At 42.7% G+C, this 27,436-nt stretch overlaps 1 protein-coding gene across 1 annotated transcript in view; it reads left to right on the top strand.

The window, feature by feature from the left end:
- The first annotated feature begins 2,855 nt into the window (after nucleotides 1–2,855).
- Nucleotides 2,856–27,436, top strand: part of LOC102776850 (receptor-type tyrosine-protein phosphatase S-like) — a 69,464-nt gene continuing 44,883 nt past the window's right edge. The window contains exons 1-4 of the mRNA XM_087831573.1: nucleotides 2,856–3,223; nucleotides 16,361–16,574; nucleotides 19,850–19,998; nucleotides 21,345–21,486. Coding sequence (XP_087687699.1) covers nucleotides 16,430–16,574; nucleotides 19,850–19,998; nucleotides 21,345–21,486 — 436 coding nt within the window. The 5' untranslated portion in view covers nucleotides 2,856–3,223; nucleotides 16,361–16,429. The remainder of the gene's footprint in view (nucleotides 3,224–16,360; nucleotides 16,575–19,849; nucleotides 19,999–21,344; nucleotides 21,487–27,436) is intronic.

Below are 27,436 nucleotides of genomic sequence, written 5' to 3'. Positions count from 1 at the left end.
CGTTCCTGTGGCTCTTGTCTGTGTGCAAAAATGTGAATGAGAGTTGTTCTTGACTTCGGCTGGAAAGCTGGAAACGAATCCCAGTTTTTGATGTCTTGATTTGAATTATTCAGTCTGAGCGCTGTTGCTCACATGGCGGCAGCGTTTGCATTGTGATAGCAGCAGGACATAACAGCCTTACCATGCCATTGTGACAGCCAGGTCCATGAAATGATCTAATTTGGACACTGGAAGTGATATTATCTTGGAGTGCACACGTATCAAAAAAAAAAATCTGCGAGCTCTCATTACGCAGGCTTTCCACTGCTCACATAAACTCCAGCACCCTGAAATAAAGCATAACAGAAACTTGATCTTTCAGAGTCCTGCACTCTTAAAATATAAATAGAGTGCAATTAACGTCACTGCTGCGGGGTAGTGCTAGAGACAGGCCACTTACCCTGCTAATTTTAGGGATCTTTTGCCCTAGCTTCCACTCTGAAAATGGGAATACTGTAATGCTATACAGTCGGACAGGCAGGTCACAGGGTGACTGGCAGAGATGGCGCACGGACAACAGAGACGGCATTATTCTTATAGTAACAGACACAATATTAGCTATCCATCGGTAAAAGCTTAACCTAACTACGTTAAATCGGGCAGCGTGGTGGCAGCTAGTCGAGAAACACCAGGTGGTAAATGTAGCATCCACCCTGCATAACAGTCATGAAATAAGAAACTGAACACTGACGTAATCCACATGGTCTCCCATGGCTGACCTGACCTCTCTGTTAAAGGTAAAAATGGTCATTAACGTATTGTGTTAGATAATAACTGTGGAAATAGCCCTTCTTCACATAAGATATTTACAAGTGGTAATATTGGGATAAAGAGAAGACGAAAGTGTATTTTTGGTACTTGAAGGCAAAAAAAAAAAAGGAAATCCCAAAGCTCGGCTTCCTTTTAGGAACTTATCTTCTGCAAACTGAAGAGACTTGGCATAGAAATACTGACATACCTAAACCTGGAGTCATGAATTTTCTTTGTTCATATTTCCATCCTCAAGTAAGTGTAACATCATATAATAGTAACTTCCCACTAGATGTCACTAGCAACAAAGAAAATCAATCAGACAAGAAGTCTTTTGTTCCTTTAAGATCATGTGAAATGCTCAGAAATGTAGCTCTCAGGCAGAAATGGTGGTGGTGGGTTGATTTTCTTTTTCTTTGTGTCTCTTTCAGCAGAGAGTCTGACTCTGACAAAGAAGTCTTTGTAGCGATAGAGAAACAGAGAATGAGCTGTTGAGGATGGCATTTATTTGAAAAAATAAAATAAAATGTAAGCACTAAATGGGCATTTTTAGGTAAAGAGAAAAAGAAATCTCGGTAGATGGGAGGCGCTGAGTCTTTTTGCAGGGTTTTCTATGGGGGTCAGCAGAAAGGTTAGTATAAAACCTCCTTCGTGACATCCTCAGGTGCCGTGCCAACGTCCAGCACACTCCAACACCTCACAATCTGCCCTTGTGGCTGTTGCTTTTGTCATGCTGCGTGACCCAAATAGCACCAGATCATTAAACTAGATATAACAAAGTCCTATGTTGAACTATTTCAATTTGCTTCAGGTTAAAGAATAGTTCTTTGTTGCCCTGTTTTTCTTTTTTTTAATTGATATTTTAAATCAAATTTATGGGCAATTGTGGGCAACGCCAGAAACGAAGATAAGCTAATACACCAAATTGGTTACATTACACACATTGTTAACTGCAGGCATTTATCCTGATAATTATATTTTATTTGATTCATTTCTTACATTAACCTGTTCGGCAGTCACTTCCATATATTTTTACCGACCCTTTGCTACTGTGATATTGATTAAATCCCCTGAAAACCATTTTTGATATATATGTACTGTAGATTAAGAAAACCAATGATAAAAGTGCACACATTTGACCCCACTGATATAAATGATCAATGAATCCACCTTTGTTAATATAACAGGACTGAATAAATTATAAGGAACAGCTCATTTATAATAGACTACGGCTAACTCCAGCCTAAAATACCAGGAATACCAGTACTGGTATATATGATGTATACGTATGGATCAAGAGATAAACATCAGCCGCTGCTACCAGAACACTCCTTCTCATCAATATCGGTTGATACTGATGCTCAGCCAGTGATGTAACCCTAAAAGTAAAGGTAAAACTAAATCAGCAGCTTAAATGAAAGCTGACCATAACCTTGATGAACGTGGATTTGTTGCACTGTTGTTGGCTTTAATAGTCGTTCATTTTAGGCAAGTGAGCCTATAAACTTGCTGAGTCTATCTCCAGAACAATAAATAATACTTTTAAACTCCTTCCATCTGTTGTCTTCAGATGCTACTGCGTTATTTACCTCCTGTGGAATTATTAATGCATTCCCATAACATCTCACCAGGACTTGTATTTCCCTACAATATTTTAGAGTCCAGCTGTAATTTAGTGTGGGAGTTCTGCTCAGTGGGAGCCATTATGAGCTTCTGACTCTTTTTTCCTGCCAGCAGCTATAATTAGATGCTATGTTATGGGAATCTAAGAGGTCTAGGGTGCTTCTCTTCATTTTAGCTCCTCGGGGAGCAAAGTGGGGGCAAATAAATAAATAAATAAATCAGTCACCAATACACAAGACCAACCTGCCACAGCTGCTGCCTCTTTTGCACCAGTCAGCGATACCAGAGAGAGCTGGAGGAGGTGGGGGTTGAAGTGGGGAAGTAATGGGGGTAATAGAGGTGATGGGAGATACGGTTGCTATTGGAGATCTTGCCTGCATCACGTCATGTGTAAGAGGGAGGGGTGGAGGGAGTGCTCCGGTGTGTTCATGAAAGAGAGAGAGAGAGAGAGATGGGAGGGGTAGGCGAGGAGAGGGAAGGAGGAGGGCATTAAGGAAGAAGGCAGGGAGTATCAATGACATCAACCAGCAGTATCTGAGGCCGCCCGATCAGCAATGCTCTCCCGACAAAAGGGCTGAGGAGCAGCCGTGACCCGCTGCGCTCCGAGAGGTCGGTGGACAGCCAGGACGGTGTGTGTGGGGGGGAAACGCCGGCGATGTGTGCATGCACCCTCCAAAAAGGAAGACCTTCATCTGAGTGGAGCTGCCACTGGATTACATTTATCCTTGCTGTTTCTAAGGAAGCTTCCAGCTGCAAATCCACCCACATGAATCTACCAGACAGTAAGGAAGACGGAGCACTTCCTATCGAGGTAACCCGCACCATCCATTTATACACATGTATATTTATTTTAACAGTTAATGTTTGCAGTCGTGCACCCCACCCAGGCTGGTTACATTTTTACTTGTCGAATAGCCTTTTGGAAACTAAAGCGGTAAGAGTAGATCCCAGCCCGGATGGAATTTCACCGCTCAGTCTTTCCCGGGGTGTTTCTTTGTGGTGTTTCTCTTTTACTCAGCAGCTGCAGCATCACTTCAGATTTTGTTTCAAGCGTTTGGGTAAAAAAAAAAAAACACACAAAAAAACGAGGTTGTGCAGATCAGGCTGGTTGGCAACAACGCTGTGAGTGCGCGTCCCTCTTCATCCCCCCTCCTCCTTATTGTTGGCTGGGCAGCATGAGGGACCTGGGCAGACTGGCAAAGCCTTTGTTCCTCATCAACTGTCATTAAAAGTGGCTTTTATTTTGATGGCCCTTTAAAGCACTCTCCAGGCGCGACGAGTCTATGTTGAGTCCGTTTTTTTTAAAGGCTATTAAAAAGAAGAAGAAGAAGAAAAGAAAAGAAAAAGAAAGAAAGAAAAATATAAACAGTAGACTCAGACAAGAAAGAGCTCATCTTTATGATCAAATCTATGTAACACAGGCATCTTGTATATCCGCCAAGGATATTTTTAAAAAGAAAGAAAAAAGGAAAGAAAACTCTTAGTTCTGTTTCTATTGTGTCTAAATTTCACAGATGCCACGCCAAAGTAAATATAACACTATGATAATGTCATTATGTCAGCATACTCAAAGGGGCCCTCGCAGACACATTATGAATCCATACAGGCTATTATACCAATATTTGTGAATCATTTATGGTATGGAAGGCACCAGGTGGCAAAGCGGATGGACTTATTTAGCAGGACTGGTTCTTAGACAATAGAGTGCTGCTGCTGCTGCTGCATCTGCTACTCTCCAGCATTACTTAAAACAAGCCCATCTGCACATATAGGCAGTGTTTCTAGTCCATAGACCTCTCAGATGTCTATAATTATAAACACAAGGTTTTGACTGTTAACACAGCCAGTCACGCGTGCAGGCAGAATGTAATTTAATGATACGTCGATTCGTCCTGACACATTTTCCGAGGGCTATTGCCCGTTTGGGATTTAATCATGTAAACTTCAAGGGCCTGTTTAGTTTTTCTGGGTTTCCGTTGTGTGGCCTCTGTAAACTAGAAAATCACGCTGTCGTTGTGAATTTGACGGAGGTCTTCCTCCTCACACACAGATGGGAAATGTTCCCTGGGGCACCTTGTGTTTGCTGGTTATTGTTCCAGACCATTTCCACATCCCTAATTATTTTAATCAGTCGTTTTTATGCATGGATTCCTCTCTTTAGCAGATCCCCTCCTGATGGTTTCCCCCTCGTCTTTTCAGCTCCACTCTGTGTTTAACAGAAGGCTACACTATGCACCTTCATAAGATGGCAAGCAATGTGTATATTTGCATCGTTATGACAAGGAAGTCATTATGGTGGAAGCAGAATAACCGAACTGGTTGATTACCTCTGTGTGCTGGAAATAGATCAGATTTTCTCTTCCAAGAGTCAAGAGATTCTTGGCCCCATAGGTATTCATCTACGCGCTGTTAGGAGCGGTAGCTTATGAAATCAGTGATGGCATGTACTCTTTAAATAGCATTTCACAGGGTTCAACCATGGGCCTCAATGGTTTTCTGCTCCCTCTGAACAGATACCACTGTAAGATCCATCCAGACTTTAATATGCCGGGTGACGTGTGCTCCCACTGGAGCAGCTTTGGTTTCCAAGTCAAAGGCTTCATTGAAGTCTCAATCCCAGATTCTCGCTGCAGCGTTACCCTAACTGCTCTGCTCTCTTACGTTCTTCCCCTGTGTTACATGCTATGCCCATCTTTGGATTTTGCCAGGCTCTGTGCCTACCCTCCATTACCAGGAAGGAAGGAAGGAAGGAGAACATAAAGGCGTGCAACTTTGATGCTGGGAGCGTAGCCACCTGTATTACAAGAAGAGGGAAAAAACAACTTGTTGTTGTCTAGGAATAGATATTAATTGACCTTTTCAAAGCCTTCCAAACAGTGAGCTTTTGTCTGCTTTGCCTCTGTTTATTTATATGCTCCTGAAAGCAATTCATATACAGCATGCAGAATGAAGCCGATACGCCTGTGTAATGAGGTTGGAGGCACCGCATTACTCAAAACAATACCCTTTAAAAATCAAAACATCTATTTTTTTGACCTAATAACTGGAATGAAACTTGAATTGGGGACTATCAGGATGCACACTAAAACTATATTGTTTTATATCCAAATCAAACCCTTATCTTTAGTATGGCTGGGCATTAAACCAGCTTTCCTTATTATCATATCATGGTAGCATAGCATTAATGCTTTTCAAAATTCTGGTGGTCGAATTAGTATTTCTGAGCTAATCTAATTCATAAATGGTTAAATGAGGTGGCTGAGCCTTTCTATAGCATGTAGGAAGTATATTCTGTGGTATTTTATATGTTCATTTTGTTAATCGACCAGCCATCAGATTATTCATATGAGGACATTAGAAACACACACACAATTATCAGCAGTCACATACTAAATGATCATCACCACATCTAGCGATAAAAGTTCAAAACTGGCTCTAAGAGTGCGTCGAGACATGCTTAGTGTGTAATGGACTGGTTCTTATATAGTGCTTTTCTACTCGAGTCAAACATTCAGAGCTCTTTATACATCAGGACCTTTTTTTATGTAGCATTCACACTTCAAACAGCATCTTTTGGACTGGAGCACCCAGGGATTAAACCACCAACCTTCCAGTCAGTACATGACCTGCTGTACCTCCTGAGCCACAGCTGCCCTAGTTTAAAATTGATGATGTGTACAAATAATTAAAGTACACAAAAAAGTATTGGGTAGCTGCTATAACAGTTGAAACTTGCACTGTAATCTAGTTATGTAAAGATGCGTCTCTTAAACCAGACCCATTATGATCCTTTCATCGACCACAAGGGTCCCTTGCGGTTATGTGTGTGTGTGTGTTTTCTTCATGGGTCTGCGTACACATGAGTGAAGGCTCAGAGATAGGTTTTGACTTGACTGATGCCCTTCTCCAGATGAATCAGAGATTCTGATGTGTCAGCAGGGATGAATAATGCACGCTGCTCCACTACCTCTCTTCTCCACCTCTTGTCTTCAGTCATTTGCTTCTCTTTTCATCACAACTGCCACATCTGAAGAGATCTTCACCTTCATTTTCAGTCCTCCCCCCTCCCGTCCTCCTCCCCTATGCAAACGAGGTTTTGCCGCCGCCGCCGCCACCTCGCTCTCCCCCGGGTCAGCCCGGTTCTCCTTCCGAACAGCTAACTCGTTCTTATCATCGGGCGTTGCAGAAGTTTCTCCTGTTGAAATTTCGGCGCATTTCAAGATGAGGCGCGTGCAAGCATTTGTACTGAAAATGGCCAAATGCTTTGATGTGCACAGCTCGTTATCAAGTCACGGGAGGACGACGTGCAGCCATTGACACGGGTTGACAGTTACATCCCTGACTGACAGGAGTCATTAGGAGGATAAGGTTGACTGACAAGAGGGCTGATAAAGCAGGAGACAAACTGACTAATCAGGACTTGGTGAAAGAGGGGATACCATTTGTTTTGAAGCGTCCAGTTAGATGTCATTAAATGTTTGACAGAATAATCCATGCTCCTCCACAGCAGCACTTGGCTGCTCTCTGAGGTGTTTTCAACTCATAGAGTAAAAACAAGCAATCAAAAAACCCTTCTCTTTGAGGAAAGTGTAGGTTTCCATCAGTTAATTTTGGATGAAGTGATGCCAAAATCATTCTGATTGGAGGTCTTGTAAAGCATAAAATCATATGGCTTTGGTTTAATTGGTGTAATAAAGCCATGCGAATGCTCATGGAGGCATAAAAATTGCATCTGTATAGCTGTCATATACTGCAATCCCTTTTTTAGTACCATTATGTCATTATGGTACACGCTGTGTGGCAGAAGACTGGATTTGATAAAGTTAGCTCAGGTTTCTTAGCCAATTCATAGCATTGTGGCTGTAAGGATAGCACTGTCAGTCTATAGCTATTAGATGTAAACTCATACACTTTAGTTCATGTTGCATAGAGGATGAATCCTACTGTTCAGCAGCATGATTGCTGATCAAATACCCACAACACTAATAGCAGTCCCAACCCCCCAAGGCTTTATTTGGATACACTGTGTTTAAAACTAAACAACAAACTAGGATGGTTCACAATGCAAACATTACCCCTGCGTTCTTGTGTGTTCAACTCCAAGCACTGCTGTTAATTACAACCTCACCGGCAGCTAGTAAACTTAAAATAGTCTTTATGTGAGTAATTCCGCATTACAGCAGACTTAATGATTTTAAATTTCCCTGCAAATAAGCCCGGTGCTTGTGCCACCTATTTAAACCCTGCTGTCAGCGCTAGTCATCCAATAAAAGAAAAGGTTTTGGCGTGCCTCCATATGCCAGTTGCCTTTGAAAGAACATCTTTATTGCTTTAGTGAAACAGCTTTGCTATGAAGACCTTTACCATGCAGGATGGTAAAGGGACGATGTCCAGGAAACTTGTGGCTCTATTCCATCGTCACAAATCACAGAGGGGAAACTTAAAAGCCGGAAGATTAGGCCTGATTCAGCAGGAGCATTCTGCAGTCTTTAATATGTGTGTGCAGGTGCCGGGCCTGCCTGGTTGACATGGCTCTTGAATGCACCTCCACATTTGTCTGTGGCATTTCATGATTACTCTGTCTCCGCAGCACTGAAGGATGCCAGTTTGGATGAAGTGTTTGCTTGACAGAGGTGAGAGTAATGGCTAGTCATTGGTGAAAGGCGTCCGTGCACAAGTCTGTTACCCTTGACAAGCATTTCATCTCTTCACTTACCGAGACAGACTCCCCGACTGATTTCAGTTCTGAGACAGAGGACAAATGCAGTTTTTCTACCCCATTACTTCGCTTTTCAATTCTATTCACAACTTTATTGTCCCTCAAGGAGAAATTCATTTGGCGTCACAAATCTCATCTCCATCAGGAAGTCATGCAATGGCTGGTTAGTGACAGATCTTTTAAGAGTAGCGCCCGTGTAGCACGTAAATAGGATTCGTTCACCGATGCGGCAAAAACATTGCACGTTTTCAGTGTTTAGCCTTATTTTATATGTTTTGCATTGACCTTAACTGCATACCAAACAGTGTGGCGTGTGAAATGAATGCTGATGCTCTACAGATGATCTCAGTGTTGTTGGAGAAAAGTGCTGCAGTTGTGAGTTAATGAGCTCTCGGTGGACGGCGTGTCATGTGACCACAGCAGACAGGTGATACCATGGCAGCGAAAATACTCTGGAGAGAGCGGCTTCTTGGGCAAACAAACAATGTGTCGGCAGGAAATGAATAAGGACCTGCCGAAGCGGCTGCACATCGTTTACCTGAGCAAATATTAAAAGGAGGGTCGCTTCAAAATCGCAGCACAAAAGCTGCCTTTAAACACTTGTAAGGTTATGCCCGGGGCGTGTTGGACCATCTGCTGTGTGTTTGCAGACAGTGATTTTCATTTTTATAAATCAATAAGAAGATGAATCGGTTTGAAGACTCTCCGTGAAGCTTACATTAATGACATCCTCGTTGTTGGGTTAGGTATGAATGGTAAATCAGAAAGGCGCTGTCTTTCTCAAGGCTGCTGTTATTACTCTCGAGGCTTTTAACGGGCTCTGAAATCCGCTTCACACAGCGTGGCTTTGTCTCCTAGCTGATGTGTAGGTTTCGAGAAAGAGCTGAAACATGGAGGTAAAAATGTGTGGCATGTCTCATTAATGAAGCACAAGTGAAATATGATGATGGTCAGGACGATGACAATGACGTCCAGGAAGATGAAGGTGCTCTGTGTTGTCAGGGAGCCTCAGTCCTGCTGCAGGAGAAGCTCACTAATTGGTTGTCAGTGCGTGATTTGTGTGTGCGTGTGTGTGCGTTTTGCTTGATGGGCTTGATAATTCATCTAAAACACATTTATTACCAGTGTTTTGGATTCATGTAAAGAAGCGATCGCCCTGCTTACATCTGAATCAGGAGCGGACAATTTACACTCTGCATCTTTTCTCATATGTCAGAGCTGTTTAACAATTAGGGACGTACATGCAAGTGCATAACTATGTGGACATCAGTATGTATATACAGTTCTTTCTCCCGCTGGGATAAGAGTCTGTGCCCGCCTTGGATATGCTAATTGGACAGTGAGTTGACAAGGGCTCAACCATCAGCCTGCGTAATGAGCCGCTGCACAGAAGATCGGCTGCCTCTGAAGAAGCGGCAACAGAGGAGGCAAAAAAAACAAGGGGGGTGCGGAGAGGGGATTGGGTCGCTGCAAGAAAATTACGAATTATGTTTGGGTGTTTGCGAGCTCAGTGTTGCCGTTTCAGCTGAGTGAGCATTGCGTAGGTGTCTGCATGTGGACACGCGCGCATCCTGTTCCTCTGCTTTTTTCAGATAAAAACCTTCACCTGTCAGGTGAAGCCGCATCTGCTAAAATGTCATTTTTTTCTTTTTCTTTTTCTTTTTCTTTTTTTTAGGGAGGAAAGAGCCATGTTTTAGCTGGATGACAATGCATTTTGGCATTACCCTAAGGGATTTGAAAGAGGTTTATGAGCCTAAGGGGTTGAAAAAATGACTGAGCTCACGGAGGAGCAAATAATCCTTGAACTTATTTGAAAGCGTAAAAAATTGTCAAATTGAAGCTGCGAGGTTTTCACACAGTTCCGTGATGCATAGATCATGAATATGGGACATGTTGTCAGGGCCTATGGATTCTGGGCTGACTCTTAAATATCCTGGCTTTCCTACCAATCTTAACAAGTATAAAGATTACACACAACGTTCAGCCGAGAATCAGATCCATCTGGCCCTTGTGTGTACTGGCTTCATAATTATATTACTATCATATTTTTTCAAAATCACTCATTCGACTTGGAGCCTTGTCAGACAGTAACATACTTAAACTCGGTGTAAGCAGCTAATGGGTAAAAATACCACCTCAGAAAACAGGTGGCAGGGTATTAAAGAACCCTTAGCTGTTAAAATAAAGGTCAGAGAGTAATTTAATTTTTTTAATTAAATGTAATCTAATACCAGTGCAATGAATGTGTTTAACAGATGTGTGACATTAGGAAAGGATCTTTTTCTCATTGAAATGTTAAGGACACCAGAAGGATCAAATCTAACTTCTTGCGAGGAGGCGACAAGGACTTCCTTAGCAAGTAAATGCGTGTCAACTTTCTGACCTCCCGTAAGATAATCAGGCCTGTGTACACTTTTATAGCATTTTACAGGCATTTCCTGCTTAGCAGGATCTAGTCCATCTGTTGCTAGGCTTATCTGAGGCTGTTTTATCCATCAGAAAGAGATGCCTCTTTCTAGTTGTGTTGGTCAGTCTGACCTTGGAGCCCCTTTTAAGACGCGTGGGTGTACATTTGCCTCACCATTATTGGGTTACGGCAGCTTTAGTCCGTCCCGGGTCTGCAGCGATTGAGGTCAAAGTGAAAGTTAGTTTGGTTAGTCACGCTTCTGTCTCTCCTCTCCACCCCTCCCTTTGTTCATCATCACGAATCAGTGTGTCGTCTTGGCTCGGAAACGTAGTGGTGATGGGGAAAAACTGAAGCGCGTCCAGATTTTTCTTTATAATGGGGTACAGCGATATTAATGCTTAAATAGTCACATGATGCTCGTGCTGCTCTATAATTTTATTGATGTGCTGATGTGCAGGGAGAAAGGCTGTACTGGCATCTTCTCTTAATGCTGGGATTAGACAGAGGGGTCAGACACCCGGGACGTTGCTGCAAATGTGGCTAAAATGAGGAAAGTCAAAGCGTAGAGTCCGGGAAAGCTCTTCTCTTTTAGCTGTGGGTGATCAGTTAATTAAACTGTGACCTGAAGCTAAATTCACGCTCCCCACCAGAGAAAGCCTGAGAGTGTATGTGGGTAGATTCAGTTTTGAATTTTGTTTTGTTATCATCCCGAGAAAGTGTATTTAATCTGTAAAAGCTTATTTCATCATAATGAGAAAGCCATGCTGCTTTTTTTTCTGAAGAGCTTATAATAAAGTATAAAAGGAAACTTCCTGCTGGAGACAGAAAGATTTGAAAGCACCCACAGTAGCACCCACACCAAACCCACCCCTGAATACCTGTGTATGTTCACATCAAAACTGTGCAAACAGAAATCTCTCTAAAACATTCAAGTAAAGCAAACTACATCAAGGTGTCGAAAGAAATGAGGAATTAATGTCAGCACTCACCTGTCACACAGTATGACCCAGAAACAAATTAAACAAACAGAAGAACTGATGAACAAAGACACATTTATTAATAATGTATGCTGTTCTCCGTCTACTAATCCAAATAGGAAAATGAAAATGCATAATTTTCAAATAAAAAAAGACGACAGATTATTTCTAGTGATTTGTTTTTAAATGCACTTTTTAAAATTGTTGAGATGCTATGTTTTAAGTCAGATCTGGCAGAGTTAAGGATAGTTATTTATAATTTTACAACAAGACACTTCGAGCTGCTCCCTTATTCATACAGGCTCGCCACAGCAGGTAGCGCTCTGTGCTTAATTTGGCAGATGTTTTTTTTAAAATACCAGATGCCCTTCCTGACGTAACCCAAACAGGTTTGTGTTTTCTCCCGGGATCGAACCTGGGAGCTTTCACTTGCTAAGCAAATGTGTAAACCGTACTGCGGTACTACCACTACTAAGTACTACCACTCTAATCCTCCAATCTTATTTTCTTTATGAGCAAAGCTGTTATTCTCTCTTGGACAAGTAGTCATTTTGTGTGTAATTAGTGCTTTCATTCATAGTTCACTTTAGTAATTCTTAACTAAGTCGAAGAAAAATGCAAGTCACAATTTAACTGAGACCAGAGTGGTGCCTTTAAATTGCCTTTTTTTCCCTGACCAACCATCAAGCCCCCTAATTACTCAGTTCAGTGTGACATGATTTAAAGCAAAGTAGTCACTTAGTGAAGATAGAGAATAACAGTAATTGGGATAAAGCTTAAATGAATGGATGACAGAAAAGTCACAATCTCATCAATGAATTGATGATCCGCATTTCCCCTCGGTTATGTGCTACGTGACGATTAGAAAAGAAGGCAGCGCATGCGACATATATGGGTTTTCCTTCCATGCCTACATGTTTCTTAGGCTATTTCTGTGAGTCATGTTTGCTCTCAGAGGTGTGATTTGAAACTCCAGCAGCAGCCTTGTTTATAGGCTCAGACCTGTGATGAAAATGGTAGCTGCGGGTTGGGAATTTTATTGGTGTTTGTCAAAATGTCCCCTGATAACGCTGTTTGGATGCGCGTTGTATGAGGCAGCCCCTGCTTCAGCATCCTGCAGCATTAAGCAAGACCGATGGAGATTTAGTTGGAGTACGCAGGTCTACATATGCATTTAAATTCCGGGGAGGGGTAGGGGGTGGGGGGCATCTCCGTGTTTGAGTGACAGCTGTTTTTTTTTCTTGTTAGAGAGGAGCCTCAGATATTTTATTTCCACTGCTAAAAATGTAACCAGGGCGGTGTAGCTCATGCCTGCAGTAAGCCGTACTTCATCCTGTGCTTCTGATCCTCAGCGTGTGAGCGTGTGTGTGTTCATAAACGTGTGTGTGTGTGTGTGTGTGTCTGTGGGCTGTGTGTTTAAGAGAGAAAGTGAAGGGAAGTGTGAGCGAGCGAGTGCCAATCTCCCCCATGATGCTTTGCCATCTGCCATGTTTATGCGTGTGCGTTCGTGTTGTGTGCGCACGGCCCTGTGGGTGTGCAAGCATTTGCGAGTGTCGTTTGCCTACAGGGTCCGGGGTCGTAGAAACATGAAGTAATATCGCTTCTAGTCTGGTCATGTATGTTAGTGATACATGATTTCTACTCCAAATGCCTCCACTCCAAGCTGGCACACTAAGGCGTGCATAATTCAAGACATGGTTATATTTGTGCCGAAAAAGTTGAAGTGCACATATTTGTGTACATGATTTCAGAATCACTGATAAAAATGTGAGAGAAGGCTAACTGCAGTGCATGCATTCTCATTAAAATCCAAAAATAACTCAGTGGTGCACAGCCATGTGTTTATTTCTGTTTATTTCAGTTGTGTTCCCTGTAATTATAAATGCCAGACTACGTATATACATATGTATAGTTGGACTGATTCCTCCTCTACAAGACTCCTTTGATGCTTACTCCCAGAACTGGATCCAAATTAAAGGTAAAAGGAATCAACACGAGCCTCCTTATCAGGTGTGCTCACTCACAGCTAACGTGGTGCAGCAGGAAACAGCTCTGGTCCTTCCATGAGTGCTCGTGGCTCGTTGTCATGGAGACGGGCCTTGGGAGACCATCTCAACCCACTTGTGGTGCAAGGCATCGCGGGTACGGTGGGAAGGGAGGGCGTGAGGAGGGTGGAGGGAAGGAAGGTGCGGGGTGGGAGGACGAGGTGAGGAAAACAAAACATGTCATCTTTCCGAGGGGCCCCAGTGGAGCAGGGCCAGGTTGGATGCCACCTAAACAATGTTATTTCATCAGCCTGATGGGGCACAATAACCGGTGTACGTTTCACCACCTGAGCTTTGGTGTCATTATCGGCTTCCCCGCAATAAATAGCACACGCATCCCCATCAATCTATCTGTCTGGCTGACCATCTGTGTTGTCACACTGAAAAGGTAATAAGCCCAACCCCTGCTGTCCTCTCTCTTTCTGGATGCTGAGCTCGGATGATCGGGGGGGGGGGGGGGTTGCAGTATCTCTGAGGTGTTATTGACCTGAGTCATGAGAATTTTTGTGCTCGCACCTTTTAATTCTGCTTCGGCAATGAGCAACGTGCCTGGTTGTTGACTGTTTGTATGCTGAGAGGTGAAGACGATTGTTAGTTACCATAAGCACGAGCTCAGATATGCTTAGATGGGCCTGGTCTGCTGGGTCTGCTCCTGCTGGGGCTTCTGTGTATCTGTTTTGGCTTCTTCCCTCAACTTTCACAGCTGTAGGATGCTCTAAGCTCTTTTGTTTGAACTGTGTCAATGGACCAACAACAGCTGGAGCAGCCGGTGCAGGGCAGCTGGGGCGGAGGAAGAGGATTTGTATACAAGCAGGGGTTAGAGTGCGTATTTAAAAAAAAAAGAAAAAACGAATAAAGGAGATGAATGATCGGGTATCACAGAGAAGATGGCATCAAGGGAGGAGAGGTTATCGAGGAAGGAAAAGAGAAAAACGGGGAGGGGAGGGGAGGAAGCGGATGAAAAGAAATGGGAGAAGAGGAGATTTCTGGAATACTGAGACTAATGCAGGAGTGAGACGAGAGTAAGATTAAGGATTAGAGGCTGTGCGCCTATAGTGAAGGTAGAGGTAGAGTGGGGTTTTTGTCAGCAGGTGAAAAGACAACAGGGAGGAGAGGATAAACGAAATGATAGAAAGGGTTGGACTGGGGTCACAGAGAGATATTAGTGCCACAGCAAATCCAGCACACAGGACAGTGGAAGCAGACGCTGCATCATGCAAGGAGTGCCTAATGTTTCAGTGGCCATGTGGCTCCACGCAGAACGGTAACCCTGGTTAGATTAACGCTGGCAAATTGAGTTTCCGTAAGAGGGGAATTTACTTAACATGCTACCAATGGTGCTCGAATGGGCTCTGATCTGATTTTTCTTATCACATTGTTCAATTGAAAAGGGGACGCTGAAAGCTTTTCTATTCAGCGGCTATTACACGGCGTTAGATAAGGCGAGGGCAGAGCGGCGAGAAGAGTCTCTATCAGATAGACGGCCATGTTTTCAGTCGAGCTATTTTTAGTGTAGGAACTGGCAGACAGTAATGTTTATGAGCAGGTCATTAGCTCAATAAGTGGTTGGAGGAGACTTTGAATATGTAACTCACCAGAAATGCCGCTTTCGCTTAGGAAAGGCGACTAAGGGTCGGCCTGATCGCTGCTCCTCCATTTCTGGCAGCGTATCGGCTGATGACAGGGTGAAAGTGTGCTTATGGGTGTTTGCGCATATTTATGTGCCAATCACAGCCTGCCCTGTCACCTGTTAATGCTTATTATGTCTCCCTGGGATCGTATATGTGATCCCGTACTGCTGCTTGAAAGGAGAACATGTATGTGCGTGATTTATGACAGGTTAACAAAGGCTCCTTTCTCATTTGGCCTCCCCACCTGCGTTCTGACACATCGGGTGAGAGGGGTGGGGGTCGGAAGAGCTCGATAGGACTGAGGAGTTATTGACTCCCAGACGGGGAGCTTCTGCACAGCTTGTCTAAATCTCTGTAAGCAGACAGAGCTGAATTATGTTCAGTCTTACAGATTTTGTGTGCCCATGTGCGCTTGTGTTTGTGTGAAGAAAGAGAGTGAAAAAAAAAGAAAGAAATGCTGATGGAGATCCCCCCCAAGGCTAGGGATTAACAAGAAGGGGGTACATCTATTAAAGCAGCAGCTTCTGATACGTTTGCTGTTATTGAATTTTGCCGCATTCCTACTGACCCCCCCTCCCTACCCCCCCAAAGTCCTCTTTGTTTGAGTGTTTTCTATTACGGTGGTACACTCTGGATGTATTATTGCATTAACACTTTTATGTGGCACCAGAAAACTAAAATACTGAACGCTAAGAAGGAATTAGGCCAGAGCAAAATGAAATTATTAGGACGTCTTAGAAAAAAAAAAAAGAACTCTTAAAACTGTATCATTGCAGCTCATTTCACGGCTCACTAGAAAAGAAGACTTATTAATACAGAAGCAGTATGCTGGAAACTATTTCGGTCTGTTTCTTGTCATAGTTATTGAGCAGTGGCTCTATTGTTCTGGTATTAGTTCAGCTAGAGCTGGCCTGCTTGAGCTGTTAATCCCAAGTCAGAAGTGCTCTGACTAAATCAAAAGACCTAATCCTGCATTAGCATGAATATGTCTTTAATTTTCTTCATGTTTTTATTATTTTTTCTACATTAGTATAAAGTATTGTATGTTTTCCCTCTTCCTTCATGGTGCGTTGACATTTCAGATGCTGCTCTAAAAGCAGAATGATGAATCAGAGGTGACGGAAATATGCCTGACCTTCCTTCTTTTTTTTTTTCTCTTGTGTCTGCAGAGTGCCTATCCCTGTTGAGTGAAGCCCTACTCAAATCTCCGTCATCTCTAACCACTCCACGGTGGTGCCATGCCTCGGCCCAAGACTGGTGGAGTCCTGGCCCAGGCCAAAAGGCCAATCCTGGGGCTGTGGATTAGCCTATCTCCCCTGTGTCTGCTGTTGCCTTTGATTATCCTGCTAACCAGACCTTTGAGCAGCGTGGGTGAAGCACTAGGTACATCTATCTATCTATCTATCTGTCTATCTATCTGTCTGTCTGTCTGTCTGTCTGTGTCTGCAGTCTTTTTTTGTCTTTTTGTCTTTTTCTCGGTTGAATGGCAGCTGGTATATTGTCAGCAATGAATGCGAGGCACAGACGTGTATATATATGTGGCTGTGTGTGTGTGCGTCTTTGATTCTGTGTGTGTATGTGAGTCTATGTGTGCGGTGTGTGTTGTATATGTGTGTGTGTGTGTATGAGAGGAGTGGATCCAGGCCCGTCAGCACATCATCTTAGGGCTGTGGCGTTGTTAATGTGTTGTGATAAGCCAGGAGGTTCCATCAGCATGTTCCTCATCATCTCCTTGATTACAACATTTCCACAAATTTCCTGCCTCAGTCACATATACACAAATACACACACACACACACAGCTGTCAGAGCTCTGAAAATGTTACTAAACTGATATATTTAGATTTTTTTGGATAAGAAGGTAAGCTAGGTTAAAGACGGATATGGCACCTCTCACCATTAGATACGGCAGTTGCCTCGTGCGTTTTTTTTTTTTTCATCTCCCATTTGCGTAACCAATTTGCGTCCACGGTTCTTTTATAAGACTGACATCATATCTGAAATCTTTTTATATTCAGTAAAGAGAAAAAAAAATTACACAACAGCCAACTTTCAGCTGAAATGTTGTGGGACTGAATATTGCTGCTTTTTGACCACCTACAGTGTTGCTCAGCAGAGCAGATAGTATTGTGGAGGGGAAAATAATCTTTCTTTCCCTGTAGATCCATATCTCTCTAGCTTTTTGAGTAACGAAGGAGATAAAATCATAACCGGAATTCTTCCATTAACAATATGTATAGCAGAACAATGACCAAATTAGCCTAGGTAAACAGATTACACCATATAATGGACAATAAGTACTTCTAAAAGGGAGAGATTTGCTAGCAGGCCCTCAGTGCCTCTGAGTATTTACTGGTTCAACTCAGCTCTTTTCCAAATTATTGAAAATTAATTTCAGATATTATGCTTCACCATCACTTTGTCGAATTTTATGCAAAACATGGTTAGCGTTTCCCTGACAGCGATCCTCTTCCGAGACAGTGTTCCTTTTATTTTTGTCTCTTATGTTCCCAGCAACACATCGTACTCTGCAGTCATCATCTTTGTATCACAGGAGGTTTTATTTTTAAATTTCCTTTCATTTTTGTCACGCATTTAGCCATGAAATGCAAACAAAGTTGACAACAAAAACACACACAATCAGGAAGAGATGCATTATTAAAAGTGGCTTAAGGGCTTGTCAGACCACAGCTGCTTGCACTAATACCTTTGCCATAAGTAGCGTCTTTTAGAGCTGTACATTTCACAAGAGGTTACTCTAATTCCCCCAAAAGAAATTTTCCAACCCAAACTTGTTCCTCTTTAGCCCACAGCGTTACGTGAAACAAGCTCCGAACTCATTTATGGCAGGTCCCAGCTGTATCTCAGCTCAGCAGCAGTCAGTCTTTCAGTCAAATGATTACCGGTTACAAAGGTGCTCCCTTAAAAACAGACAATAGGTATTTCAGTGGTAGACCATCCTGTTCCGTGGAAACAGAGTGGGACTTGGTATTAAAGAGCCACGCTTTCTCATTAGTGCCTCATTTTTCGGGGCAGCTTTCTGGAATCTTCCTCTCATAACTAGTTGCTGTTCAGTCCACATCCATCCAGAGCCAGTAGCTTGTAGGGCTTTTCTCTGGCTTTCAGAAGAGGCTTAAGTGGTAACACTGCCAGTGGGGTCGGTTTTGCACGCGGATTGGTGTTGAAGTACATTAAAAAGAACATAGAAAACATTTTGGACTCAAAGTAAAGCCACCGAAAACCATGTTCAATCCCTAAGAAGAACATGAAATTCATTCATAACCCTATAGGATGGAGAAAGCATTTTCAGCATGACATTTTGTCTTTTTTGATTTTTTTTTTTTTGATAGTTCTTATATTGTTGTCAGAAAAAAAAACAGCAGCCTGCTCAATACTCTGTGCTTTTCTAAGAGCCCTCAGAAAAAACTACCCTGCTCTTAAGTCCCAAAATGGTGGGCATAAATTTGTTCTGATTGACTCTACTGTACCAGCTTTTTGCTTCTTCCTGTGCGGATTATGGCAAACCACTTTATTTCTGACATTCAGAGTGGGTCTTTAAGAGACAACACGGGGCAGCCGGGACAGGAGCAGTCTTTTGACATGATGTTATTCCAGTTACTGTCAAGGCACTGGGAAGTGTTCTGCATGGCTGTTAACCAACGAAGTGAGTAGGAGTGGGAAGACGTGCAAAAAGGCTTTAGAATCTGCTGGTGATTTCTTGATAGGCAGGGCCTCTTCTTTTTTGTTGCTCCTGTGTGGTCTTCAGAGCAGAAGTGAATCAACACAGGCAGACCTCACCCACCCAGATGTAGGGGAGGAGGCATCCAGGTTGCCATGGTAAGGGTCATCCTGATTTCACCCTGATGGATAGCGGTGTTTCTGTAGCTGAGGAGGAGTTAAGCTGGGCGCCATGGAAACAGGCCACAGACAGATAGCAAAGGGTGGATGCATGAGGTTGTTTGACTGATCTGACTCAGCCGCTGTGAGAAGTGTAGGTTCGCTACGCCTGGCTCAATATCACACTTGGAAATTGCTGTTTTCGTCTTAGAGGGCGACCGCAGCGCTCATACGTCCCACCTAAGATGCTTTCAGCCTCCAATTTGAAATTGTCTCTTCGAGTCGACTCTGAAAATTAACAAAACCCTGTGCTGCTGTGTTCATTGTGTTTGCTAACATCATCAGGATCTCTCTGCAGTTCTTTGGCATGCGCAGGCACAAAATGACACCTCTGATATTAATACATTTAAACCAATTATATGCTGTGAATTTGCAGCCAACACTTCACCTACCTGTGAAACACTCATGTGTCATGACAGCCTGTGCTGCATGAAATACAATGGCAGCCTGCCCTCAAGAAAGCAGAGAGACGGAGAGAGAGAAAGAGATGTTCCTGTGAAGCCCAGCCCCATCTTTTATTTATGGCCCACAGGAAGTCCTTCAGTTTGTCCTCTAGATGATACCCAGGAAGTAAGCACAACACATAGCCATCAAAACACAAGTCGGCCTGACCAGTCACTGACAGTGAAATGGGGCGTGGTCAGCGGGAATGGTTGTTGCTGGTTGTGGAGTTCATTTGTAGCCCTCTGGTGTCTTGCCTCTGTTTTAATTTTCCCCCATCCCTCATTCATTTTTCTCCCTCCTTTTCTCTCTCTCTCTTAGCTCCCCCAAAATTCACCAAGACTCCCACAGACCAGATCGGAGTATCAGGAGGTGTAGCATCATTTGTGTGCCAAGCCACAGGCAATCCCAAGCCCTCTGTCTACTGGAACAAGAAGGGCAAGAAGGTCAACTCCCAGCGTATCGAGGTGGTTGTCACAGTGCTCAATGTTCAACTCCTACTGTAACTGCATGACAGATATGAATATGCAAATCCATTAAAAAGACATGCATATTATTTGAATGTATGCATTAATTACAACCTTGACGTTACACTGTAAATAAATTTATACAGAGAGTGGATAGGCAAAAAACTGTTAAGATAAGACTTTGTTATGTATGTGAGAAATAGTTTTTTTTCCAGTTTTTTTTTTTTTTTTTTTAATTTTAATATAAAATACTAAAAATATGTTTTGGAATCAAGGTATGTTCACAAATTTTTTAAAATACACAGACTGGTATCTTTGATGTGTCTGATTAAATAAGAGGCTACCCCAGTGCGCTGATTAGCTTAGCTTAGCATACAGAATGGTAGCTGGGTGAAGCAGCTATTCGTATTTTCTTTTCTTATTAAGTCTCTGAAAATAAAAATATAAAGGTAATTCATTGTTTGTTTAATCTGTACAATAAGTATAATGTGCCAAACGTATTAAAGGGTTTATTATTATTGTTTTTACATGCTAAATCAGTACTCAACGCATGCAATTAGCCAGCTAGCTTGTCTATGCTGAAGCTAAGTGTAGCGCCCACCTTCTTTAATGCTGATCTAAGTTAACTGGCCTCTTGGCTGCAGCTCCAAAGTTAAACAGGCAGTATCAGTATTATCAAGAAGATAAAGAGACCCGACATTTAAACTATTAGTGAAAAATAGTTATTTAAAAATACATGTTTCCAATATACAGTAGATCACAAGGTTCCATTTAACTTCCGATCATTTAACAAACCTAAAATAAAACTAATCAATGGACCCTTAAGTATTACTGACTTTACTTCCTATTGAATTCACATATTGCTGTCATGGAGCTATATAGCAGCCTAGTCCGGAGAGTAAATTCTTGTGGCTCAGTAGAGGCCTGACTGTGTATTGATCCTGTGACCTAATGCTTAGAAATACTCAGTTTCTACCAGAGGACCTAATTCAACCCCCCCATCTCAGTAAGTATCAACCCAGATGAAGTGTATTTGTGCAAGAAACTGCCTCCTTACCCACTTCAGGTAAATGTGTGAGCACAGGTAAATGTTTTGTATCTGTGCCTGACCTCTAGCATTTCTGTAGAGAAGAGCTAACAAAATCATTATTTGTATTTATTATTATTATTTGTATTTCTTTTTTTTCTGGTGAGGCATGATGAAGTGCTTAGCTGTAATTGTTGTGATATTAACACAACACACACTGGGCCGAGGTGCTGACACGCAACATTATAGTCAGCTGCTCTAATAGTAGGGTTTATGTGCCTCCTCTGCTGTGACTAATATGTCTCGTTCTGTGGCTGTCCAGACCATAGAGTTTGATGATGGTGCAGGTGCTGTGCTGAGGATCCAACCACTTAGAGGTCCCCGAGATGAGAACACCTATGAGTGTGTGGCACGTAACAGCGTAGACGAGAAGTCTGTCACTGCAAAGCTGTCCATTATCAGAGGTAAGACAAACAAAAACCCCTCACATATACTGTACACACACACGCACACACACTGTGTCTACTCAAGAGGTGCTTTCTTTTGCACGCTCGCCTTCAACCGGCATCCCTGCTTCACTGAGCTGTCAGTCGTAGATGTAACAGCGAAGCAGGGCCGCACCCTGCCAGCACAGGAGGCTGCAGGGAGCTGCTCTTTTTATAGTCCCTCTGAGTGCAGAGCGTGATCTGGCCACAGAGAGGGCCAGCTAGCATGCTAGCTAAGGGGCATTTTAGCAAACTGTACCGGCTTGCTCTAAACGTTGCACTTCCCGTCCAAAGCGAGGGTGTTAATCTAATGTACACTGGCCCCTTGAAGGAAAATTTATCTAATGTGGAGCTCCAACATGTTATGGACTAAAATTGCAGCATGTGGCTGATGAGAGCACTGGGCATCTACCCAGCACAGCAGGAATGAAAGAAGAAACAGAGGCATGACTGCTCAGGCTGTTAATACATGAAGGAAAATCAAGGGATTACGCCCTGGTTTGGCAAAGAACCTTTGCTCGCTAGGAGTAAATAAGGAGGAAAAAGGGAAAGGGGGGATGGAAGAGGTCAAATGGAGATGATGGAAGATGAAAAGATGGCAGTAAGTCGAGTAACACAGCAGGATGCTGTGAAACAAAAGAGATTGAATGGGATGTCATAGGAGATGGGGTTCTGTGGGAGGTGGGGGTGTAGGAGTGAAGGAGATGGATGAGGATTGTGGAGCTGGCAGGGCGGTGTGGTAAGCAGAAGGCTGGTAGCCCAGGGAATAGACTCCTGTCCATCTGTTACCCAGCCCATCCTCTCTGCACACACAGCCCCAATCTAAAGCACATTACCACATAAACTACACCTCGAGGGCAAGCTTCCCAGTGTGTGTGTGTGTGTGGTCGTGTTCGTGTGTGGGTGGTAGTGTGTTCCTGGTGCCGTAACCTATTCTCTCAACCCGTTTTGTGTACGGTGATGTCCCCATCCCTTCAGCGACATTACAATCTTCAGTCTTTGAGAGCAGAGTGAAGGGTCGCAATGAATAAGATAATATTTCACCGAGAGTACCAATCAGAATCAGAGCTGACTGTAGCTGTAATAGTTAGATTTGGCCTGAATGATCATGCACAGGCACGTCTCTGACATTCAGCTGGCAATAAAGGCAATAATTTTGTGTATATATTATTTTTTTGAGAGTTTTATGCTGCTTAGAAATTTGTCGCACATCAGCCATTTTTTGTAAGCTGCCCCTTTAATGTATCAGGGCGCATGAAGTCATTCTGGAAAGTGCTGCACATCAAACAACGGTGTAGGCTGGTTGTCAAGGTTGTCCACTAATCCCAGGGTTGGTGTTTTAATCCCTGGCCATTGCCCTCGGACAATACACTAAACCCACAGTTGCTAGTGATTCCTGTTGAAAACCTTGATTTGCGTGAGCTGAGGTAAAAATTTTAACATGATGAACAATTTATTTTTAGATGATTAATGCCTGTGTATTTTAAATCAAACTTTTCAGAAAATTGTAAAGTAAAGATATAAAATTTGAGGTACAAGTTTGTTGCCAAGATGTTTCTAAGTGTTTTTAAATTTATATTCAAAAGTAAATCTAAAGCTTCTTTGCTCTATATATACATAAACACGAGAAGAGGGGTTTAAATTACCTGCAAGTTACTGCGCAGTGTTTTACTTCAACTGACGGCACCTCCTCCTACTTCAAACGTATATTCCTGAAAAATCTAAAACTTCATCCTTCTGCTTGACAGAATACTCCCAGTGTCTTGCACCCATGCAGCCTACTGTAGGCTGAGTGATATGCTGCAGAATAGATCATGTCATCCAAGAATGCTGTTAAGTGCACAAATGTCTGCAGAAATTGTGCTTGGGTCAGTCTTTAAAAAAGAACCAGTCCATCGTAGAAAAGGTCCACCACTGAAGTAGAAAAAAGGCTTTCCATTACTGGCCAAAACCCTTCCACTTCCACTGAAAAGTCTTTTTCATCCACTGATGTGCTTTGGCTCATCATTCTGTATAATGGTGGACTAAGACTAATAGCAGTTTCGTACAGAGTGAGGGGCTTGCAGTTGGCCACAGGATATTTACTGCTGCACTGTTGGCTACCTAATGGGTGGAGATGTGGTAGGTTATGGGCCTTCACCAACATCATCATCATCTTTATCATCCTCACACATTACCTGTAAAATGATCTTTTTTCCTCCTTATATCTTTCTTTCTTTAACTCCAGGAGCCGTACTTTGGCCCTACAGCAATATCCGTTTCTAATTTCTTCTCTTCTGTTTTATTCATGCTTTCATTTTCTTAGCCATCTATTCTGTCTGTCTGACTCTGTTTTTAACTCCTCCCGTTGCATTTCTACATGCCCTCCGCTGCTCCACCCATTCCCCTTTCCATCCCAGCTGCTCTTTTCTATGGACACTGCAGTTGTGTTGCTCTCCCTTCAGGAGACGTGAATATCTGCAGCTCTGCATGTTTGAAAGCCTCTTGTGGGCGAGAGATTCTCATCACCGCAGCGCTGTATGTATGTGTTTGTGTGCACGACCTTCGCCGTTGTGTGTGCGCTGGCAAGCGTGCGCGCGGGCGTGTGCGTGAGTGCATACATTTGTGTGCGTGTGTATGTCTGGTTTTGTGCAAAGTAATCCTGATTATACTCACCTCCCAGTGTCCCATTTTAGGAGAAAGGCAGGCGGGGGATGGGGGAGAAACAGGGGGTGAGAGAGTGAGACGAGGGAAGAGAGATGTTCTGCCACCACGGCAAACACCCTTCATATGAACAACAGAGTCAGATCAGTGATTCCCCCTAGGCGTCTGCTGCATTGGCAGGCCGGCGGCTCAAGCAGCATTTCGGTCTGGAAACAACTAAGAGTATCTACTCAGCCTGCAGGAGGATTACACTCCTCGAGTGGAGAACTGGCTGTTTTATCATTTTTAACCCCTCGTCCTTGCTGTTTATATTCGGTCCTTCTTTCATTTTTTAAATTCTTCTTGAATGTTTATATGTGGTTCGGGAATCAGCCTTACATGTGGGATCCTGTTTAGTCCTGGCCCCCTAAAGTAGGGCACACAATGGTGAAGACGCATGGGTTTTTCATGTGATTGGTCTACAAAGTCTGCATTTGCATTGCATTGTGATCTATTATCATAAAGGTCTATTAGCATTTAAAGTGCTCCCCTTCAGCCCTCCTGCAGTCAATAGGAGTCAAAGCATTAGAGCCTCTGAAGACTGCTGAGTGCGAGCAGATTAATCCTGAATCAGGCTCCCCGAGATCGGCTTTTATTCAGACTTCTTTCATGCACATGGCCATTTCCCACTGAAATGAACTGAGAGATGAATAGGCAACCTGTTTCCTAACTGGGAGAAATAATGATTTTTTTCCGCGGGGAAGCGGGCGTGTTTGTGTGTGAATGTGGGAGAGAGAGAGAGTATCTGTTTGGGTTACTGTGCGCGTGAGACGGAAATACAAAGAGGCACGGGGAAAGAAAACCTGGATTCATGTTTGTTTATTTGCATCATATGCATTATGTGTTTGACCCTTTGGGTGTTTGTGTCTTTCCGTTCTACTGCCGCATGCGTGTGTGCATGCACGGACACACAAATTGCATATTTGCCCAGAACTGGTTGGCTCTACTGACTGGTTTTGGGCACTAGGCCTGATTGCCCTTCTGCAAACATAACCAGGCCAAAATGTACGCGCTCAACCTCTTGATACACACAAATACACACAAACACAAAGCTCCGGGGAACAATGCTGCTCGACCCTTGCCAATGTTCCCCCAAACGCTGTTGACACACAGAGTGTTTGTATACACATGCCACATTTTTCCATAGGCTATCTTATCAATTTAACCAGGAGATGAAAAATAAGCGGCACTTTTGTGCAGCAGTGTTTGCTCTTGATAAATGATTCATTTTAGAGGAAAGTGTGATCAAGGCCATGCCCGCAGTATCTATTTCAAGCGGTCGCTGACTCATCCAGGAGCCTGGCTGAATACCTGTAGCTCCATATTCTCCTCTCTGGTGAACTGTACTTTAGTGTCCTGTACTGTGGAATGGTTTATCTGCATCTGCGGGGCAGAGTGTGAGTTTGCTGCTGTGTTTGTGTCCTTTTAATTGAGCCAGTCTATTAAAACAGCTGGCTGTGGTTTTAACAAAGCTGTTTCCTACATTTTGGCCTTTAAAGAAGGGTTTTGTTATTTTATGTTGTTCTACAGTTCAGTGGAAAAGACATTAGAGACCCTGCAAACTGATGCCTTCTAATTACTATTATATTATATTATATTATATTATATTATATTATATTATATTATATTATATTATACATTGATGATGATCAGGTCCATAGACGAATAATTTTCTTATTTATGAGTGGTGATATAAAAAAGTTAAATTAAATACAATTACAAATGAAAATGTCAGTGTTAACAAACTGAATGAATTAAAGAAATTAGGTGGCCTTTTTTTTAAACTTACCTCATTAATGCAGCTACCATCTTGGCATTAGTGTTGGGGTATTAAACACGAGGTATTTAATATGAGATAATTCGTAGACGTTTAAAACAGCCATGAAACATTAACTATCATGAAATGTTAATCAAATAAAGCAACAGATGAGGGTTAGAAAGGCCATTCTTTAACAGGCACTCACTTTTCGTCTGTATCTAAGAAATATGAGAGCCCAGGTAAGGGCAAGCAAGATATTTTAGATAATTAAAGCTGTTTGTTTTTAACACAGCTTTGTATATATTATAATATCATAAGCATTGTGCCATCCTTTTAAGGTTTTAGATCAAATTGTAATATTACACAAAGATAACCTGAGAAAATGTAAAGAGAAAATCTTTTCATTTCATTTCCAAACCCACCTGGTCCTGTGTAAAAAAAAAAAAAAAAAAAAAAGGAAAAAATTAATTGTCCCTGAACCTAATACCTGATAGTGCTACCCTTAGCCCAAGGAACTGCAATCAAGCATTTGTGCAACGAGTCTTTCATTTCGCCGTGGAGGAGATTTGGCCCACTCCTCAGAATTATTTTAATGCAGTCACAGTGGAGGGTTTCTGAGCGTGAAAAAGGTTACGCCAAAACATCTCAATCTGATTGAAGGCCAGGTTTTGATTAGGTGTCTCCAAAGCTTCTTTTTCTTTTTTTGAGCTATTCAGAGGTGGACTTGCTGGTGTGTTTCGGGTCATTGTCCTGCTACTTGAGCTTCCGGACACAAACTGTTGCCCACACATACTCCTCCAGGATTTTCTGGTAGAGAGCAGAATTCATGGTTCCATCAATCACAGTGAGTCGCCCTGAAGCAGCAAAGCAGCCCCAGACCATCACACTACCACCACTACGTTTGACTGTTGGTATGATGTTCTTTTTACAAAGGACAACAAATCAGTATGGGTTTACCTTAAATGGAGAGCTAGTTTTAAAGGGAATGGAGTTAAAAATGTTCATTTTATACAGAGGATGAATTGGATGAACTGGGTGCTGCAGTACAAGATAAACTCGGATTATTTTAAACAGTCAATGATGCAAAACAATTCTACTCAAGCTTGAAATGAGCAGAATTTTAAAGTTAAAATGACTAACTTAACCCTTGTTTGTTTTCTACACTGCTGAATATCCTTAGCTATCTGAAAAGCATCGTTGGGTTCTGGATGCTTGCAATGATTCACTACTATTTTTCCTCTTTTTGTGGTATTTTACAGCACGGCAGTAAGTGTCTTTAATCCCTCTCTCTATCACTCTCTCTGTTTATCTGTCCGACTCTCTCCATTTCTTCTAATTCTCTCCAAGTGCTCAGTCCAAGGTCCACCCACACCATGTATTTGCAGCATTAATAAAGACCTGAGTGGAATATAGAGCCACACGCCCTACAGACACACACACACACGCATGCATTGTATATGCGCATGCCTTGAGCCCAGTGCTGTGGTG

This window comes from Neolamprologus brichardi, chromosome 18 (genome assembly GCF_056152115.1).
Source record: "Neolamprologus brichardi isolate AB-2024 chromosome 18, ASM5615211v1, whole genome shotgun sequence".
NCBI lineage: Eukaryota > Metazoa > Chordata > Actinopteri > Cichliformes > Cichlidae > Neolamprologus > Neolamprologus brichardi.
Note: the sequence above shows the minus strand (reverse complement) of the source record. Positions and strands in the feature narration are given on the sequence as shown.